Consider the following 21,030-nt stretch of genomic DNA (forward strand, 5'->3'; position numbering starts at 1 on the left):
TGATCTGGGCCTGCTCCCCCTGCCCCCCGTTGCTTTTCATTTCCCTCTGCGGACGGGCCTATGAAGATAATTTTTTCAGAGTCCTGCCTGTTGCGCCCTTTCCTGGTGCAGCATGGGAGTTGTAGTTTTCTCATCCCTTTCTGTGCTAGCTCTGAGCGAGTTCGGCGGCAGCGAAAGGACTACAAGTCCCGGGATTCCCTGCGCGAGCGGTGGGCGCATCCGCTCGTGCCGGGCGGCGGCCGGGTCGCTGCGCGTAGCTGGGGAGTCAGCTGTTCGCCGGAGAATAAGAGGGCGAGAGGGGAGTGGGGTTGGCTCGCTAAGTCCCGGCTGACTGCGAGGAGGGGCGGGGACCCGGCGCGGGCGGGCAGGGAAATGGCCGAAACCATCGCGGACACCAGGCGGCTCATGAGCAAACCGCAGAACCTGAACGACGCCTACGGGCCGCCCAGCAACTTCCTCGAGATCGACGTGAGCAACCCGCAGACCGTGGGGGTCGGCCGGGGCCGCTTCACCACCTACGAGATCAGGGTCAAGGTGAGGGGAGGATGGTCTCCTGGGGCTGCCAGCGGGCGGGGGGGGCTGTTGCTGCCGCCCAGTGACCCCCCCCAGGGTTGCGTCTCCCCTCCCCCGCCGTGTGCGTGGGGTAACGTCTTCTCTGCCCCCTCCCACTCTAGGCTGGACCTTGTCCCCATCCCCTCTGGGCTGTAACCGTGACACGGCTGGGCTGAGGTCGGACTCCACCCCCGCGCGCCGTGCTGGGGCTGCGGATACCCCCCGCGGTAGCGCCATGTCTCATTCACCATCTTGCGGCTGGGAGGGCCCGTGCTGGCGGGCGGGCCTAGGCCCCGGCCCCGGCTACGAGCCCTGCGTGAGCAGCTGAGGTGATGCTGCCTAGATTGGCGCATCAGACCACCGCTGTTACACTGGGTTCGCACCAGGTGTTAAACCTCCGCCTAGCTCGTAGTGTAAACATGTCATAAGGGGAAACATGAATTTTCCTTTCCTCCCTCTCCACCTTTTGTGGGGGTGGCACTGAGAGACCAGAGTGGGGCTTGGATCCAGTGTGAGCCACTCTGCCTTATAGAATGAGGGGAAAGCTTGATGATGGCCTTCCTATGGTTTAGCTTATCTAACTCTCCTGCTAACTGGTGTGCACTGCAGAGGGGTCTCATTTGTGCTAGTGACAAGTTTGCAGTGGTGTTGTAGCTGTGGTGGTCCTGGGATATGTGAGAGACCAGGTGGGGGAGGTAATATCTTTTATTGGACCAATTTCTGTTGGTGAGAGAGACAAGCTTTCGAGCTTACCTAGAGCTCTTCTTCAACTCTGTGAAGCTCCAATGCTTGTATTTCTCATCCACAGAAGTTAATCCAGTAAACAGTATTACTTCACCCACCTTGTCTCTTTAGTGAGATGTCAGGTTCACTTTAAGGAAGATATGCAAAACATAAAATTACAGTTAAAAAAACCAAAACAACCAGCTTGTCGTATATGTCTGGGTGTCAACAGTTTGTCAGGCTACTGAAACTGGAGCTCAGGCCTTCAGTAATCTTCTTGGCTAACATATGCATACAGATGTTTGGTAGGTGTGTGTTTGCCAGGGATGATGGTAATGACTGAATATATTTTATTGGTGTAATGGGGCTCTTCGCATGCTTCTTTCTATTAGAACTTCTTTTAGATTATAAGCTATTCCTGAGAAGTGTATTAGAGCTGTGTGGTAGTGGATCCCATCCTTATGCAGAGCAAAGGAGTTAACTTTTTTTTTTTTTGGGGGGGGGGGAGGTCTGTTGAGCTGGATACAGGCTTATTGATGGAAATAAAATACTGTAAAAACTGCAACTGGCTTTTTGCTCTTGACTAAGACAATGAAGAGACAATTTACAAATAAAAAAAATGTGCTGTCTTGTAAAGTGTTAATGTATGTGGGTGCTAATTAGATTTTTGTTGTTGTTGCTCTAGTAAATGGAGCAGTTGAGTTGCACAGTAGCAACGTAATGCTAATATCAAACTGAAATATCTTACCAAACCAAATGTCTAAAAGTGTCTATGCTTGTACTATCAAAATAATGGGCTGAAGTAAACTTGCATGATGTAACGTTCCTAATCTTCTGAATTAATTCTTAACAAACCCCAGTCAGAAATATGCTAACTGAAAATGGTGCCCACCTTGACATATGAGCAAAATATTGAATCTTGAACTTAAATTGCAATTTAAGTTAATCTTTAATGATGAATGGTGTGTATAAAACCGGGTGGGGAGAAGTAGAATTTGACACTTCAGTTACCTAGTGTGTATTCTGCATGTCTACTACACTCTAAATTGGATTTTAAAGGTACTGGAGCCTAAATTCTGAAATGCCTATGAGTTTGGATGCATCTTCTATGGAATACCCTCCTCACTCCCTTTGATTCAGAACTATTATCTTAAAACATTGGTCTCACTTGACTTGGATTAACTAACATAGACACCTGTAAAATCCTGGCCCTAGTGAAGTTGATGGGAGGTGGATTTTGCCTACAATATTGATGTAGTGCAAGACCTTTTCTTTTCTTTTTTTTTTTTAAAGTACTAGCTGGATGCCTAAAATTATTTACAGGAAGTGGGGAAAGGGGGTGGTGGTGGAATGGGTCCCACCAGCAAGGGACAGTGTTCTCCTAAACCCAGCCTTCTGCCAGGTTTGGTGGAGAGGGAAAGGGTGAGTGCTAGGATTTTTACTGGAGTGTTGTCGCGAGACTCTGTTTTGGGGCTCAGTTGCTCATAACTCTTTTTGAGTAGTAAATGGGTAGTATGTGTTATGTTGGGCTCTACCCCTTCTAGATGCTGGATGGTAAAAGGAGCCTTGTCTAGACCCTCCCCTCCATAGCCTCTTGTCTACTGTTGGGGAGGTAGAGGAATAAACTTGTGCTACTGTACTCCTCCCCAGTCTTTCCCCCCGCCCCCTTGGGGTGGGAGAGAAATCCTCTCTTGTGAATAACTCCAGGTTGCTGCTTGAAGCTGTTCTTGATGGCTTCACTACTACCCACAGGGTTATAATTAGTAGAAATGAAACTAATGATTTCTCTCAATTTTACTCTGCTGCTGTTTGGGTAAGCAGCAATGGTGGTACTGGAGCTGCCAGGCTCTAGACACAGGAAGATAACATTGTCAACCTTGCAAGTGTTATATGCATGTAAACTTAAGTCTCTAAGGTGCCCCAAAGACTCCCAGTTGTTTTTGCTGATACAGATTAACACTGCTACCACTCTGAAACCTATCTTCACAAACAATGACTAGAAACTTTAACTTTAAATGAAAGCTTTAATTATGCAGAAGCTGATGGCTTAATTCTCCATACACATACAAGAGAGCTTGCGTCAGCAGAGGAGACCTGATATAGTAGTTTTTTTATGAATTTTTACAGCTTATCTACAGTAGGGCACTCTTAGAGTTTGGAATCCAAGGTTAAAATTACTCCTAAACTACACTTTATCTGAGAGCTTGGACGCTTTGGTTGGTAGTGTTTGATATGACTGCTTGTGTAGAATCAAGTTTTTTGAGTTCACAGCCTGTCCGCCTCTTGTTTTTAAAATGTTTCTCACTTAACTAGCTAAAAAGTTGGTGGCTGAATTTCAGTTGGAAGGATCAAGTTATTTCTAGCAAGCTTAAATTTCTGATACTTAAAAGCCACTGTGTGTTAATAACCCTACTTGCCAATATTAACGTCAAGTGTTTCTTAAAGCATAGAATAAATTCCTCCAGCACCTACAAATTAAAAAAGGAACTGTTTCTGCAAACACTTCTCAGCTAACAGTTTTATTTGTAAGTTCTCATTCATGCTTTTTTGTGACTACACAGAACTCTATAGTAGTCTTACTGTCTATCAGCTTTCCACTTTTAACATTTCAATTGCTCTGACCATGACATTAGAGGCGAATAAGTGGTAGAATTTCATATTTGTTCTATACTTGCAGCACTTGTATCCCTCCTCTTCTCCCCCCCCCCCCTGAAATCCAGACAGGAAAATAATAATTGTGACTGTACTTGAAGCACACGTCTTTAATGGGTGTGCTGATACGATGTATACAGCTCGGTGAGCACTTTAGCTTTGAATTTATGAATGCTTAACCAATGGCTCAGGATGTTTCTTCATAAGCTGTGTGTGTTCAGACTCCTGTTGAACAGTACCACTTGATGTTGAGTAAAATATTTAAAAGGGCATAGGTCCCATTGTCAATTGACTTAAGCACTTAAGGTGGATAATAATCTATGCTTCAAAAAAAATGTACAGGTTTTTTTTTAGAAAAATAAACCTAATGGAAATTGACCACCTATGGTATGGTCTAAACTTACTGAGACAATGATTCAGCTTCCAGTACTTCAGTTTTTGGAAATGACTTAGGCAAGAAGAGTTTACATTGTAGATTTAATGCCAGGAGGATTAAATTTGTTGGTATATGTGATATGCCAACAGGTTGAACAATATTTGTGGGGCTCTGCAGTATGAAATATAGTATTGCAATGTTACTGCATTCTTTCATAACTAAGGGCTGGTCTACGCTGCGGGGGGGGATCGATCCAAGATGCGCAACTTCAGCTACGCGAATAGCGTAGCTGAAGTCGAAGTATCTTGGATCGAATTACCTGGGGTCCAGACGGCGCGGGATCGACGGCCGTGGCTCCCCCGTCGACTGCGCTACCGCTGCTCGCTCTGGTGGAGTTCCGGAGTCGACGGTGAGCGCGTTCGGGGATCGATATATCGCGTCTCGTTAAGACGCGATATATCGATCCCAGATAAATCGATTGTTACCTGCCGATACGGCGGGTAGTGAAGACGTACCCTAAGCAGTGAACATGTAGTGTTGTCTAGCCTTTATACATTCTCTGCAAGACATTGTGTATCTTAGAGAAATAAAGAACTCAACTGTGCTTCCTGTTGTAGTTTTCTTGTACAAGAAAAGTTCCGTGCTAGAAGCATGTTGGCTTTAATTCTAGTTAAGTTCCTCCTTTTAGTGTGTGTTGGAGGGGAGAGGGCACAAGAGAAAGCAGAAACATTAACACAATCAGCTGTAGCAGTGTTGTGTTTTACCCTTTATAGGCTTTTCAAAAACACTGATTAGCAGAGGAGGAACAAATTTGGTGCTTTTTTTTTTTTTTAATTGTATGTGTGACTTCCTTTTATTTCCTGTCTTCTATAGCTTTTTACTTAGTTGAAAGTTTTACTACTTTACTTACAATAAAACTGCATTCACAACTCTCTCCTAGACTTGCTAGAAACATACTGTTGAAAGGCAAGTGCAGAATTGAAAATATATTATAGGATACTAGCTTAAGAGAAATAACTAGAATTTCAACTTCTGAAAGGGGAAGAGATTTATAAAATAGTAACTCGTTTCAGGACAATGGGAAGCAGACAAAATATACCCATCTGTTCATTTCTGAATGATATGCGTATGAAGTCTTCTTTAGAAAAATATATCTAAATTATTACCTGCATTAAAAATCAGGATATTGCAGTGTTGTCTCCACATTCAGAATCATATAAAATCCAAGAATTCCAAACCTTTCGTTGAATTGCATTTCTTCAATGCTCCTGCTATCTGCTCCATCATTATATTGATTCTGAACACTTCGATTTGGTTTACACAAATTAATGCAGGTCTTAATGGTGTTTTGTGTTCATATAAATACTTCTACTTTGTATGTAAAATGCAGTTTTCTACTCCTAATGTTTTGTGCCATACTGATTAGAACTTAGTAAAATTAATCATTGTTACATTTGCTAGGGCAAGTAGGCATGTGATACCAGAATATTTCATATACCTCCTTGTTTTAGATAGCTTGCCAAAAACATTCTTGTCAGCTTGAACTTCATACTGTCATATTTATCTTTCCCGAAACTCAGAGCATCAAATAGAAAATAAGGAAGCCATGTAATATCAGATGTCCTAGCTAGGATGCAGCAGTGTCATGATGCTGGGAGGGAAATGCCATGGATACATGATTTTCCTGTTTGTCCGTGTCTTGTCTTTGTGTCCATGATTTTAACACACTCACCTTGCAGGGGCAGCTCCCATCCCACGGGGCTGGAGCAGGCTCACCACTCTGGGCATTGCCACCTGGCACATGGGTTCACGGCACTGTTCACACAAATTCAGCCTAGCCATCCCCCAGCCAGGCCTACTTTGAGTGAGTGGTGCTGCAACCACTTGTGCCAGGTCACAATGCCCAGAATAGTGAGCCAGGCCCAGCCTCATGGGATGGGAGACACAGGAGCTGCCCCAAGGGGTGAGTATGGGGGCAGGCTCGCTCTCCATCTCCTTCCCCTTTCTGCCCCCCCCCCCCACCACATCCCAGTGTCATTTTTATCAAAAACCCATAACTGTTACTAAATTTACTATGACTGCTCCATGATTTTCGTGTGTGTGTGTGTGGGGGGGGGGGTGTTTGATTTTTTTATTTATTTATTTTTTTATTGTTTTTGTCAGGACAAATCTGCACCCCCTACTCAGCCTTATGAAAACTTGACTTGATATTGTCAACTGCTTTATTTTAAGGAAAATAAAACTTAATTGTAAAGGAAGCAGTTTCTCTGAACTAAGTGACCATTGTAGCATCATCAGAGAGCCCTATAATTGCAAGAAGTAACTTTGTGCCTCTGCTGTCTGGCTATTTGAAAGACTTGCAATGATTACAACTCCTTGATATCAATCTTTGGGAGTTCCTCACACAATTTAGACACAAAGTGCCTGTAATGCAATCCTAACTGCACAATGGAAAATTAGCCTAGCATGGGAGAATATTCAAATGGCATAACTGGTACTTCCATCTCTGTGCCCTCTCTGATGTAGAGATGAATGTCCAACATAACCTGGAATGTGTAGTTACAAGGTAGAGCAGTGGAGAGCAGCCCTGGGGCTGCTCTAAACTATGTTGTTGACAAAGATGATGGAAAAACTGGCTCCAGGATTAAGGAACTGTAAACAACTAACTCCTTTTTGGGTCTCCAGCTGTACCCAGCACTTAAGCCCTAAGTGAACAACCTACTGGAAAATATACCAAATTAGTGCCAAAGAATTCATTCCATAGCTGATACAAACATAGTCAAAATCCCAGGATAGTTATGAAATAACAAACTGATTATCACTTTACTCTAGAGTGATCAATTTATGTTCAAGTCAGTCAGTTGGCTGGCTAAGATGTTTTTCTAATAATTACATAGATGTGAAGGGAATCTCTTAGAATTTTTAAAAAAACTAAGCATTTATGAATACCAAGTAACTTTTTTACACTAATATAGTTTCCCTAACTCCAGTTAGCTGAACATTTCATACACTCTGATTCCTGTTTGTAGGCTCATCTTGAATGCAGAAAAGGCATATGAAAATTTCTGGCCTGTCTGACTGGTATAAAACATTGTAGTAGTTCATAACCTGCAACCAAGTACTCTAGCTTTATATTTAACAGCAATGGACAGCTGTGTGAAATCATATTTTGTTTGATCATTATTGAGAATAAAGCATGTCTTGATTTAGAGTGCTGGAGATGCAAAACTGCTGCTCCCTTGTGACATAAGGGATGATGGTGTCCTTTCAGTCTTTGGGTCTCCTGAAAGCTCTTGCTATCTCAATTTATATTTGCCTTGTGTAATCATGCATTGGTGACAATCTTGTATTTTAGAGGGAAAACAAACTTAAAATGAGGCAATAAGCTCAAATGTAGAGGTTAATGGACTGAATTCTTCCCTAAGATGTTTGACTGACTTACACCAGAAAAATAGAGTAGCGTTTGGTCCTCTTTCACTGCACACAATGGTGCTGCCAAAACATACCAAACTATATACAAATAGCTGCTATAAAAGCTTGCTGTTTTAAAACTTGGGGAGCTGATGCAAGCAAAGTCAAACTATATATTATACCTATCTAGTTCATATTTTAGATACTCAAGTCTTCTCTTCCGAAGTTAGTGTTGCTAACTCTCTTGCTTATGTGGAATAGAGGCAGCTTGTGGGGGGAGACTTCAATCCGTGGGTGTTGGATATGGAGAATGACTTCTTGGTTTGGTGTGTCATGTGGAACTATGCTATAGAAGCAATGTAGCTTATACACTTTTGATACTCATCCAGGGCTGGGGGAAAACGTCCAGAAGCTAAACCCACTTGCTGTAGGCTTGCACAGAATGCTTATCCGTCAGAGGGAAGTGCTAGGACCTCTAAGGGGACTATCCCTTCCACCTTCTAGGTGGGCTTCCATCTCAGCTTCTGGGGAGAAGGTATCTGATAAAATGAAATCCCCTGTGAGAACAGTTTGCCTCCTCTTAGCACCAGCCACCCTAGAGTTCTACTCTACTTCACTGAGCCTCCTTTTTGACCTCTATGAATGTCCGTGTCTGGCTCTGCTATTGCTGATAACTTTATTTAGGAGCAGCAGAGTGAAACTGACAATTCTTAGCAGAATACGCTCTCAACAAAGTTCTGATCTAAAATGTGGGTTGTTTTTTTTTTGTTATACCCCGAGCAAGAAAGTTGCAGTGCTGTAAAGCGCCAGTATAGACAGTGCTGGGAGCCACATCCCTTGTGGGGGTGGGCTTTTTTAGAGCGCTGGGAGAGCTGTCTCTCCGAGCTCTGCTGCGACTACACAAGCCACGTTAAAGCACTGCTGCAGCAGCGCTTTAGTGTTGCCAGTGTAGACTAGCCCTAGGTCAGTGTTCTGTTGGTGTGTTAAAGCTCTGAGCAGCACCATGAGCACTGACGTAATCTACAGTCTTAAAGACAACAGTGCATTTGTAAGGCTTACTCTGCAATCAGGTGGACTAGAAGCTTATCTTAAGGGTGTCTCAATTCTGCAGAAATTGATAGTAAGTAGCTTAACTCATCAATGGCAAGTTGAAAACTTATCCTGACAAGCAGGCGTTGGTTTTTTTTCAAGCCCTAGTCCAATGTGCCATAGCTTGAAGTATGAAATTAAATAGTAATAACATTAGTGGGTGTATCCACAGAACATATTCTTATAAAGTTGAACTCCATATTTGAACTTAAAGCAAAATGCTTTCAATATAGGAATATCTTTGTAAGACTACAGCACTGTAAAAAAGTTCTTGTCAGACTTATCGCTTCTCTTCTCTTTATATCCCATTAAGTGGCAACAAGGGCAAGAAGAGGATTGTGCGATGCAGGTGTATATGTAACACTAGTTCAGAATGTTCAGAGCAAGAGAAAGCGTTCCAAAAAGTATTAAATTGTCTTGCATGGCCTTACTGGACTTGTATCTAATTGTATTTTGGAATCCAAATGCAAGACTTTCTTTTCCGGGGAGTATATTGTGTAAGGTAACTCAAGTGTAAGGGCAGGTCTAAACATCTTGGACAGTGGAAAAACTCCTGGATTTTGAGTAACAATCAATCTACTCTGGAAATTTTTCCAGGGAGACCTTTTACTGTAGCTTCTGAATTTGATTTAATAACTTGCTAGCTTTTGCCTTCCTACTTCAGAACTTTGGTAATGTCAAAATATTCACTAGATGTTTGCCATAACAATGAATGGGCTATATGTTAAAGCCCTCAATTCTTTCAGGGGTTGGCAACCTTTCAGAAGTGGTGTGCCGAGTCTTCATTCATTCACTCTAATTTAAGGTTTCGTGTGCCAGTAAAACATTTGAACATTCTTAGAAGGTCTCTTTCTATAAGTCTATAATATCTAAACTAAACTATTGTATGTAAAGTAAATAAGGTTTTTAAAATGTTTAAGAAGTTTCATTTAAAATTAAATAAAACGCAGAGCCCCTGGACTAGTGGCCAGGACCCGGGCAGTGTGAGTGCTACTGAAAATCAGCTCACGTGCCGCCTTCGGCACCCATGCCATAGATTGCCTACCCCTGCTCCAGAAGTTGACTGGCAGAAGGTAATAGATGATCATGACTCCAGGCCTGAATGTTACTGCTTTACAGTGTGTCAGAGCTCCCCTGGGATGATGCACCTTTTATTGGGGGATGATGGGAGGCTTTTTGTTGCTGAAGAAAATGTCGTTTATTTTTTTACAGGTCTGAATTCAAAGTGTTGATTCAATTTTAATTTTTCCATAAAACTCAAACTTTTTGAAAGTTAATTGCATATAAGCTTATGCCATGAAAAGTGAACTAAATCCATTTTTATGAAGACCTACCATAGCTTACTTCAAAAGACCACATCCAAAGAGGTGCTATGGCAACAAGGCAGCTCAGTGCTCCTGGCTGTTAAGAGGAGAGCGTAGGGCGGGGGACAAGTACTGCAATGTTTTTTGATGAGTTCTACTTGCAGATAATTTTTATTTTTGACTAAAACTTAACAGTAATTTTGCATTTCCTTCAGCATCTAACTCATGCAATTGTGGGGGTGAGCTGCCAGAGCATGCAGAATGACTTACAGATGGAATGTCAACTTCAGCTTTCCTTCCTTTCTGAAGTAACCCAAACAGTATACAGATTGTCTTGATGTCTTTTGCACGAATGTTTTCAAAATGCATACTTGTAGTAGGAACAAGGGTGGCTGCTGTGGAAGGGCTTCTTCAGATCAATTGAGTACTTATTTTAAACACTTTCTAAAAAGCATCTAAAGCTTGATTACTTTTACTTCTATTTACAGGCTAAATTATTAACCCTCTAAATTCAACTCCTATCTGATTTACCATATGTATAATCTTGGTTAATTCATTGTTTTTTTTTTTTTTTTAAGCCTGAAGGGCATTAGACTATATTCAAGGGCAACAGTTGGCCAAATTGCAGTTCAGTGATCAGCCTTTCTAAATTAGTATTCAGCTTTTCATTTGCATAACATAAGTTCTTCTCTTTTAAAAAAGTGCTTAAATCCTAGCCTGGGCATAGCTGGTTACCCAGGGCTACTTTTTACAACCAAGGTAATTGCATCTTGAAAAATCAGGCTTCTAGTATTGTCTCCTCATAACCAAGAGCCAGTTCTGAGATGTGCGGGAGACCTGGAACTCTCATTGAACTTGAAGTTGCAGGTACTTGGAACTCTGTAGGAGTTGGCCCGTAAGTCACTGGTTAGTGCACATGCCACTATGTAGCCTTTTTGAGAGGGGAAATTGATTGTTCCAAGTACACAAACCTGTCCTTGGCCTAAACAAACATAATCAGATTCATAGCTATACTCTTCCTACCTGCTCTATGCTGCTAGGGAAATGTTTCTTAGCAGAATTAATCTAATATATTAGAGAATAGTATTTTAGTAAATTCCATTTGACTGTAAGCCAGCAGAATGGAGCAGAGCAATGCAACAGGAGAGGGGAGTTATAGCTGATCCACAATGGATTGGAATGGGAGAGACCACTGAAGTGCTAACAATGGCAAATCTGATAAATTAAACCCCTTGTTGAGTGAGTGAAACTAATGATGATAGCTGGTAGCTACTCTTGGTTATAATGAATTTATTCCCCTTGAAGTTCTGGTGTACTGGCTCAACCATATCAAACATCAGATTTTGTTTGTGGTACAAACATAATTTACTGGCTCTCCATAAAGACTTCTTGCAACAAAAATGTAAGCTTATGGTGAAACAAAATACAGCAGGTATGACTTACTGCATATTACGCCTTTTTAGGCTTGGCTTTGAATTTTGTAGCCCTTCCATTGTGTGTAAGTGGCTTATTCATTCTGCAGTTCTCTAAAGTAATATTTATCTGTATTCCAAATGCTCCAGTTGGGACTGGGCCTCCAGTGTTCTGGATGCACAAGACAGTCCTTGACCTGAAGAGTTTACTCCAAATACAGGGTAGATGAAGGGTTTGGGAAGGAATGCAGTTTGGTTAATTCAGGTATCTAACTTGTTTTTGGTCCTTTGTACATTAGTGGAGGACAAAGGTGGGAGGGGGTGAATCAATAGGAGTGAAGGATATAGAGAGTAGGGGGGAGCTAGAATTCAGCAGGGCTGTGAGTGGATGTTCATTCCAATTTGATTAGCAAGTAGGAAAATCCTCAGATAATTTAGGAACTTTTTTGCCTCCATTTCAAAGGTGCCTCCACATTTTGCCCCATCATGTCTTAGCTTCCAGCTCCTACCAAGAGAGTGGGGAGTCCTTGTGCCCTGAGGTCAAACTCTGCCCTTGGAGCAACATGGGCTAGAGGAGGGAGTATGGGCTACAAGGAGCTGGTTATGAAAGATCTCCAGAGGCCAAAAATGCTTCAGATCCACATGGATGCAAGTTGAAACACTATTGGTGATAGTTTCTTTAATGGAACTTGTTCCATGAATTGAAATATAAATTCTTACCATTACTGCTCTTCTAAGGGGGGGGGGGGGGGACATAGCATTGGTTTGAACAGTTGTGTCCTGTGTACGCTACAATAATCATCTGATGGTGTCTCTTTGTCAAAGTAGATGGACCCAACCGAAATAAACTGGACTCCTTTGGAATCATGGTTACAATCTTTAGCAGAATAACTCTTGACGCAATTCTGTTCTGAAGTAATGTGGAGTCCAAAGATGCCTTTGTTTTTCTCCCTCTGTTGTCTGATTATTGACACACCTTTTAGTTCTTGTTAGTCTTGCAGAGCCAACATTGCTCTAAAAAAGTAAGCTGGATTGTGGTTAGTCACTCCCTCCCTGACTCGAAGTCCAGATTGCAGAATATTTGTTTGAGTGACCCAGAAAGAATGCATTTGGACTCTGATTCCAAACTGAGTTTGTGGGGCTGGCATTTTGCATCTATATTGTCATCTCAGAAGCATCTGATTGCACTTCTAGTATTCCACAATGCCACCTTTAGTTTCTTTTAGAGAACTGTGATGCTTTGGGGAATCTGTCTGTAGAATTTATGAATTCTGGTTTATTTTGTGATTTTTTTTCTTATGAAAATTGCTGTATAATGGAATGTCTGTATATCTATGTGTATCCACCTTTGCTGATAAGCCTGTAACCATATCTTTCCCAGACTAGATACAGTGGAGAGGAGTTGCCCTTAAATGACTACTCTGGGTTAATAGTTATACTAAGGAGGCTGGCTACAGCTGGGAGAAGCCATTTCCTCCAGTTTGCCTGTAAAGGGCTGGGGTTTGGAGAGTAGTCATGCTTCTGGTAATTTTCTAAAGTCCCACCACGAACAGCTGAGTCCCTTTGAGACTCTCAAAGCCACAGAGGATGCTTAGGGCAGAGGCAGGAATGCTTTTGTAGCAGTAAAAGCTTGGCATAGCTGCCGGATCAACCAAGGTCAAAGTATGCTGGCAGAGAAAGGGGTTCCATAACTAAGAAGAAAATCCATGTGCTGCAGCAGGACCCTGTACAGTCCACAGAGGACCCTGACTGCAGTCCAAAGAATTTTTCAGAGTGGTGAATAAACTGAGTTATACAAAAATACCCCCTTCATATATTTCTCTTTCTCATGCTTAAGTAAAGAGCAAGGATGGTCTAGAATCCTGTACAAAGTCTCTGTTGTGACATCTATCGCATTCCCTGATGTTAATCATAGACCCTGAACGCCCATGTGGATGGGTTCTGGGAGATGGTGTGTTTTTAAGCTATGCAGGAGTCTGGAGGTCAGTACTGATCCTGGGGGCTGGGCAACTAAAGGTTAGACCTTGAGGTCTAAACTCTCAGGATGGGGTGCTAGATGGGGAGTCTGTCTCCTGAGAGTGTCCTTAGGGACCTTAAGCAAAGGGCAGTGTGTGACATTCCCATGGTGTTATCTGGACCAGTGATCTGCTAGGTCACTCCAATCCCTGACTCTGGGATCCAGCCTTACCCTGCTCTGCTGTGAGAACCCCTGCTCCTGGGCTGTTCACGCACAGCCTCTAGCATTTAAGCTGCTCCCAGCACGTGAGTGAGCACTTTTGGCCAGCCGCTGCTTGGATTGTGCAACCGAATGACACTAGCCAATATCTCCAGTCCCAGACACAACCCTAGGAATCTTCATCTTGCATTGTCCAGATATGCCCGTTGGATGCTGCAAGCTTATGAGTTCATCAATTTCTTTGTTAAATTGATGATGTACCAGGCTTGTTCTCCCAAGGGGAGTCTCTGACATGCTTCAAACCAAACACACTGCTTCAGGTAGACTAAACAAACCAATGTATTAATTACAAAAGAGAGATTTTTTTTAAGGGATTATAAATCAAAGCACAAGTAGTCTGATTTGATCAAATGAAATAAAAGCAAAACTCATTCTAAGCTGATTTTAACACTTTCAGTGCCCTTACAAACTTATATGCTTCTCACCACAGGCTGGCTGGTTGCCGTTCAGCCAGGCTCTCCCCTTTGATCAGTGCTTCAGTCTCGTGGTGGTGGTGTCTGTAGATGGAGGTGGAAGAGAGAGCATGGCAAACGTCTCTCCCTTTCATAATGTTCTTTCCTCCCTCTTGGCTTCCGCCCCCCCCACCCCCCTTCAGAGTCAAGTGAGTATTACCTCATCGTAGCCCCAAACTGACCAAAGGAAGGGGAGTGACTCACTCAAGAGTCCAGCAGATCCTTTCTTGCTGCCCAGGCCAGTGTCCTTTGTTCCTGTGAGCCTGGGCTGGGTTTGTTCCATAGATGCCCTGATGAGGTGTGAACTGCCCCTCTGCTCCTGGAGAGTTTTGCCTGGGCTTGTTTTAAGCCATGAGGACACATTTTCAGCCTCAAACTATATACATGAAATTACAACATATAACATTACTATAACAATGCTCAGTGCATCATGAGCCTTCCGAAGACACCTAATATGACAAAGTTTGCATTGGATACCACATCTTCATATTATAAGGATGAACATGGGGGTGCAGGTTGTTCCCCTGAGGTACAAAGTGTCACATAGTGCATGAACCTTGTTCAGACTCTGGAGGTGTAAAACCGATGGGGTGTGGTGAGGTGGGTCACCCTTGCAGTAGCCTGGTGAATGCTCAAGAGGGGGCAGTCTGGTGACTATGCATTGGATAGCAGTTTGTAAGCAGTAAAGGGATCCCAATAAGTATTTAGTTGACCCTTTTGATCATAGATGGGGGGCGGGAAATAAAATAGTTTGTGTTTTTGTTTTATTATTATTAAATCCCTGAAGTACTTCAGCTTTTGTGGTCCCACTTTTTTAACATGAGCCATAGCCAGCCACACTTACTGTGCCAGCTTAGACTGATGCAAAAAAGCTGTTCCTTCTGTTTTCACCTTTTATTAGACTAAGGTTATTGCTTAATTTGATGGGTTGGCTCACCAGTCTTCATCAAATAATTTAGTGAATTTTTCTTACAGAACTAGTGCAGACTTGTGCTGAACATAGGAAACAGTTAATTGTAACAATAGCTACTGGAATCCGTGGCAGTTCTCCCTAATCTCATGGATCATGGTGGCCTGTGGCTGTTACAATTAGTAAGTGAATGAAAGGTTAACCCTGCTGCAGCTCATATTAGCCAGAGACTCTGGTAGACTTGGTTTGGATCTCTTTCTTGCTGGCATTGTTACCTGGTGCCATGGATTATGCCTCCTTGCACTGTTTTAGCAGGATCCCTCTTCATGAGCAATCTGGATCCCAGCCCTCGCCTGCTGGAAATTACAGCTTCTGTATAACTGTAGCATGAATCTTTTGGTACAATAGGCAGCTGCCTGGCTAGATCTGATGCCTGCTCTTCTTGTTTCTTCAGCAGAGGTTGAAAGGGATGCAAAAGCTATTTCACCCCTTCCAATAAGATGCATCTTGGGACTTTGGGGTCGCTCAAGAGCCCCTCTATGCAGCTCCTGTAAAGAGGCATGTGTAGCCCACTTCCACTGGAATACAAGCCAGGTTAACAGAGAGGCCATAAAGTGAGAGCTGGGTGGGTGAGAAACAGGAATGCAAAACAGTGCTTTCAGTCTGCAGACTTGCTTGAAAGGAGATCCATTCAGATGTATCAAACAGGTGTACTTCTGGGAAATGAATACTGCTGTATCAGCACTATTTAAAAAAGCTGTAACTGCTGTGATTCTACTTCCTTCAGAAGGAATGTTAAATGAAAAAAGGGGGTTAATACATTGCTAGTCCCTTTTCATAGCTTCCTTCAGGTTATGGATTGAAGTATAGTAAAAGGTGCACCTCTGAGCAGTGCACTGTCTGTCCAGTCCACGTGACTTATCCTCCTCAATAACTTTCAGTTATGAAATACTTGCTGGATGTGTAACCCATTATTTTTCTCAGGGCTTTGTGAAGTAGATTGTGAAAGTGTCTACTGGTACAAACACTAAAACTGCATCAATTAGCCACAGGGTATTTCAAAACTGGAGGAATGGGTGGAAGTTGGGAGGCACAGGAAACAAACAAAGTGTTGAAATAGTTAAACTAATGAGTCAGATTTAATCACAGTTGTGTCAAAAGTTCAAAAGGGAAAATGTGGAAGGTAAAATGAGCTGAACTGGCACTTTTACCCCAACATTGTACCTGTAAGCCTGATATGTTGTTTAGAGATTAACTTTATAGACTTCCGTACCCAGAAGTATGAAAAATCTTAGGGAACTCTTTTCATAGGCTTGATCTTAGCATTGAATAAAAGAGCAGCTAATCCCTTTTGTTAAGTAACTTGAGAGGAGGGAATCTAAAATGTGAAATCTCACCTGCAGAAAACACTCAATATTGTAAAGGCCTTTCTATCTTTAGACACTTACAAAGACTTAATATTTTAATGCGGAAGGTTGAACTCCGTTAAAAAGCCAATAGGTGAAATCAGAGAGAAATAATCCAGTGCTTTATTTCTGGGAATCTGGGGGACCTAATTTATTCCCTGCTGGGGATAAGAATACTGTTCTATACAGAAAGCCAGCATCTTTAAATATAAGCCTGACTTTTAGTATAATAAGAGTCTTGTTAGCTGCATTTTTGCTCTTAGTCATTAGTACAATGAACAATGTTGTGGTTACCTGGGAAAGAGAACTAAAGTGCTTTTAAACGTCCAGTGAGCTCAGATTTAGTGTATGAAACATGTGCAGTGTTATGCACATAAGCATCTGAAGACGGTACAAGGCTGTAAGTAGCACAGTCAGTTCATACACTTCAGAAAAGCTTAATACTAAACAGAAATGCTTTACTACATTAGGCATAATACAAGCACTTATTGACTGGCAGTTACACCTGTGTGTGCAGTGACCACTAAATAGCCTATTTCTCTTCTATATAGAAGCAGTTTCATAAGAGGTAGTGCAATTATAGGCAATTAAACTTGTCCTGAGTGGCTGAACTCTTCATTCAACCTCAAAATATCTCTTGGGTAGCCATCGAGCTTAACTGCTCACTTCCTTTCTTAAATGGAAGTTGTCGGAGTTGGGGCCCAAAATTTGACCACAGCTTACTAGTTTGTATAGTCCGTAACTGTCAACACACGTTTCAAAACCAAAATGTTTCATCAGCCCACCACTCATCTGTAATTTTAGGGTTGCTCACGACAGTGTGACAGGCTCAGGAGTCTCAGCTCTTCCTGTGTAGTACACCTGAGGATCACACACTTAGTTGCTTGTGTAGTGTGAACTATCCATACAATTGGAGCAAATTATTAAGGTGCTGTCTGTGTAGGTAGCAGCAGGGATTGCCAGAGAGAATCTTCTACCTGCAGCACAGAATAGGCACTCCATGGGCCTGGTTTTTAAATTCTCCTTCCTTCCTCTTCCCCCACCCCTAGCAGTGGAAATCAGGCTTTTCTGATTTTTTTTTTTTTTTTTTTTTTTCCAAAATAGGGCTTTTCCCATTGATGCCTAGAACACTACCTGAAACTCTCTGGAATTGATCAGATTAAAAAGCCTTCAGGCCAAAACTCATATGCTTGCAAAGGAGTCAGACTAGATCAAAGGTCATTAACAGATTGTTAATGTGTGTTAGCAGGGTGCACATGGACTGTTAGAGTGCAGCAGGCTAATGGGGCAAAGATTCACACCTTAGCTTGCCTTGAACTAAATGTTTGGGTATCTCAGGTGGAATGTCCTGCCCTCTCCTCCCCTAGGGCACCATCCACCTGAGGATATCAAAGCCTGAGAGAATTCACCCTTTCACTCTCCTGGACCAAAAAGACAAAAAAGTAAGATTAATTAGCCAGTTCCTGCTGCCTTGATCCCCCTCCTGTTCCCTCTGCCCCTGAGCTTCCCACCACCCAGGCTTGCAACCTCCATGTTGCCTTTTACTCCCCTATCTCCAGACTGCCATTGAATCCTGTTTTCTATCACCACTAAACCCTGGTCCCTCGCCTTGGTCGTTTCTCCCTATGATTCCTGTAACTGTTGCCTCTCCGGCCTTGCTCCATCTCCCTTTGCTGCCCCTTGCCCAGCCAAAGTGTCACTGTTAAAATGGTCTTCCCCATTTGCCCCTCTACTCATGTCGCTCACTATTTCAGATCCCTGCACAGCCCTCCCCTTGCATTCTGCATCTAGGGCAGACTTCTCACCTGTAAGGCCCTACCCAGCTCTTCTTGTTCCCCCACACTTTGCTCAGCCCAAGCTTCCCTTCCCACTATGCCTTCATATTCCTTCACCCAACACCTTTATGCTGCCTTTCATGCTCCTGCCTTCTGTGTGGAACAGTCTCTCTCTCTCCCTCTTTCCATATGTCACATCTCAATTCCTCCTTTATATTCCTCCCTACTGCAGCTTCTGAGGTTCCAGCACACATCACATGGTGTGCTCTGTAGGTCTGACCTGCTGACTGGATCATAAGTCCCTTGGGGCAGGGACTTATGTGCCAGTGACCGCTTCCCCAGTGCAATTCTGAACTCTTGGTACAAACCTCTGCCACTCTGAAATGGAAAATGTTGTATTGCTTATGTAGGCTGAACTGTATACCCAATGAGAGAATAGCATATTAAGCTAAGTGTAGCTCAGGAGCAGGGAATGCCAGCGATTCCTCTGTCTACAGCACCAAATAAGTATTCTGGACCCCACCAGTAAAATCAGGGTATTCCAATTTGCTAGTTTTTCACCAAAATTCTGCCCACTGATGCTTAGAACATTCCCTGAAATTTTGGAATTGATTGAATGCTGTAGTGAAAAGTTATCATGTTAGGCAAAGAGACTGCCATCAGGTTGAGTGTAGGGGCCTAGCTTTGGTTGGCTAAACCCATTCATCAGTCTGAGTGACTTATCCAGCATGGTGGGCGTAGTGAAATAGCAAAAGGGAGACCAAAATCTCAAGTGTGTAGCTGTCCAGTATCTACTATTGTGTATCAAGTATCAGGGGGTAGCCGTGTTAGTCTGAATCCACAAAAACAACAAGGAGTCTGGTGGCACCTTAAAGACTAACATTTATTTGGGCATAAGCTTTTGTGGGTAAAAAACCTCACTTCAGATGCATGGAGTGAAAGTTACAGATGCAGGCACCCTGATTGAATTGGCCCTGTCAACACTGGTTCTCCACTTGTGAGGTACTCCCTTCTCTTCATGTGTCATTATATATTTCCTGCATCTGTAACTTTCACTCCATGCGTCTGAAGTGAGGATTTTTTACCCACAAAAGCTTATGCCCAAACAAATGTTAGTCTTTAAGGTGCCACCAGACTCCTTGTTATTACTATTGTGTATGTGACCTTAGTGTCTAGGCACTGCTGTTGTCAGCAATGAGATGAGCCAGGATATTATAGACAATAAGAAGCCAATAGGATTCAGTGAAGAGGAAAGAGCTTTAATTTAACATGTCTCTAAATGTTGGCTCTGCTCTTGTTGATTGTAAATTCTCGGCATAAAAACATACAGAATCTCAAACTATGAAAGTAGGTTAATAAATTACTCTGACTTGGTAGATCTCCAGCATTGCCAGGTAATATTTCCCTTTGCCAGTTGTGAGCAAGTTTCTCAGTGCAAGTTTGTCTGATTAGTCTTGTACATAATGTGACTGTCAAACTTTTCCTCCATGTCCACTCTGTCAAGTGGCCTTAATGTGGTAGTGGGAGTCATGAATTCTCTTCCTGAGGTCTAATCCTTTCTCTGACACTTACTTGCTATGAGACAGTGTCACACACCTCTGTGTCCTGTTTCCTCATCTGTAAAATGGATACCTGCCTCTGAAGGAATGTCCAGGACTAACATCTCTACAATGATCCAACTATGAAAAGTTCTAAGGGGAAGGTTATAAATGGGGTGAAGACTTTTTGGCGGGGGGTACCGGAGGAAAGTGTCCAGTTGCCAACCTTAGAATCAAGCACCACCTCTTGGTTAAAAATAACTGCACCCAAGAAAACCTCTTCATTATCCCTTCTGCTTAAGAGCTGTTGTGGGAATCCTGATGAACAAATACATCTTACATTTGAGCTGAGTTTTGAAAGATCTGTGGGGATTCCAGTATTTCATGAGTCAGCTCTGTAGGTGTGGCATGCTCCTGAGAAGGCCTAATCAGAGAACCCGTCCTTAGAGCTCACTTAGTTAAATGACGTATGGGAGTTCTTGACCTAGGAAGTGAGCACTAATCTTGACCCTCAGTGTCATTGGAAAATATTGCTGAATGTGAACTGATGGAGACCCATTGCTAGGTTTTTCATATTTCACTGAGCTTAACAATCACAAGTTATTTATGGTCTTTTCCCTTCTCTCTCTGTCCTTAGGCAGTTTGTTGCGACCTAAGTGATATTTGCTGCCAAAAACCAGTCTTTAATACTAACTAGTAAATAATTATGTAGCCTATTACAGGAGGTGCTTGTAGTTTTGCTTGTAGTCAAGGTTGTCTAACAAGTTGTATCACAAGACCTTGTCAATTGCTTATAAGCTATACCAGGCTGAAACATCCCATGTTGTATGTCTGCCTAAGGCTGGATTTTTTTTTATTTTTTTTTTGAAAGTGTGTTTTAGCCAAAGCCATCCAGCCTTGTCAAATATCTAGGTTGGGGGGCGGGATGGGATGGGTGGAAACGCCCATGTCAAAAAATCTCAGTAGTTTCATTGGGAGGCTGTAGTGCCTCCATGCTCTGGAAGGATTTCAGATTTGGCAGGGGCATCACCCTGGAGTCAGATGCCTTTTCACATCCCTGTAAAGCAGGGGTTCTCAAACTGGGAGGGTCAGGACCCCTCAGGGGGTTACAAAGTTATTACACGGGGGGTTGAGAGCTGTCAGCCACCACCCCAAACCCTACTTTGCCTCCAGCATTTATAATGGTGTTACTTT

General features: G+C 42.7%; 1 protein-coding gene across 1 annotated transcript in view; it reads left to right on the forward strand.

The window, feature by feature from the left end:
- Positions 1-218: 218 nt before the first annotated feature.
- Positions 219-21,030, forward strand: part of SNX3 (sorting nexin 3) — a 28,410-nt gene continuing 7,598 nt past the window's right edge. The window contains exon 1 of the mRNA XM_024202605.1: positions 219-534. Coding sequence (XP_024058373.1) covers positions 373-534 — 162 coding nt within the window. The 5' untranslated portion in view covers positions 219-372. The remainder of the gene's footprint in view (positions 535-21,030) is intronic.

The sequence above is a fragment of the Terrapene carolina genome, unplaced genomic scaffold, assembly GCF_002925995.2.
Source record: "Terrapene carolina triunguis isolate 2854851 unplaced genomic scaffold, T_m_triunguis-2.0 Scaffold42, whole genome shotgun sequence".
Taxonomy (NCBI): Eukaryota; Metazoa; Chordata; order Testudines; family Emydidae; genus Terrapene; species Terrapene triunguis.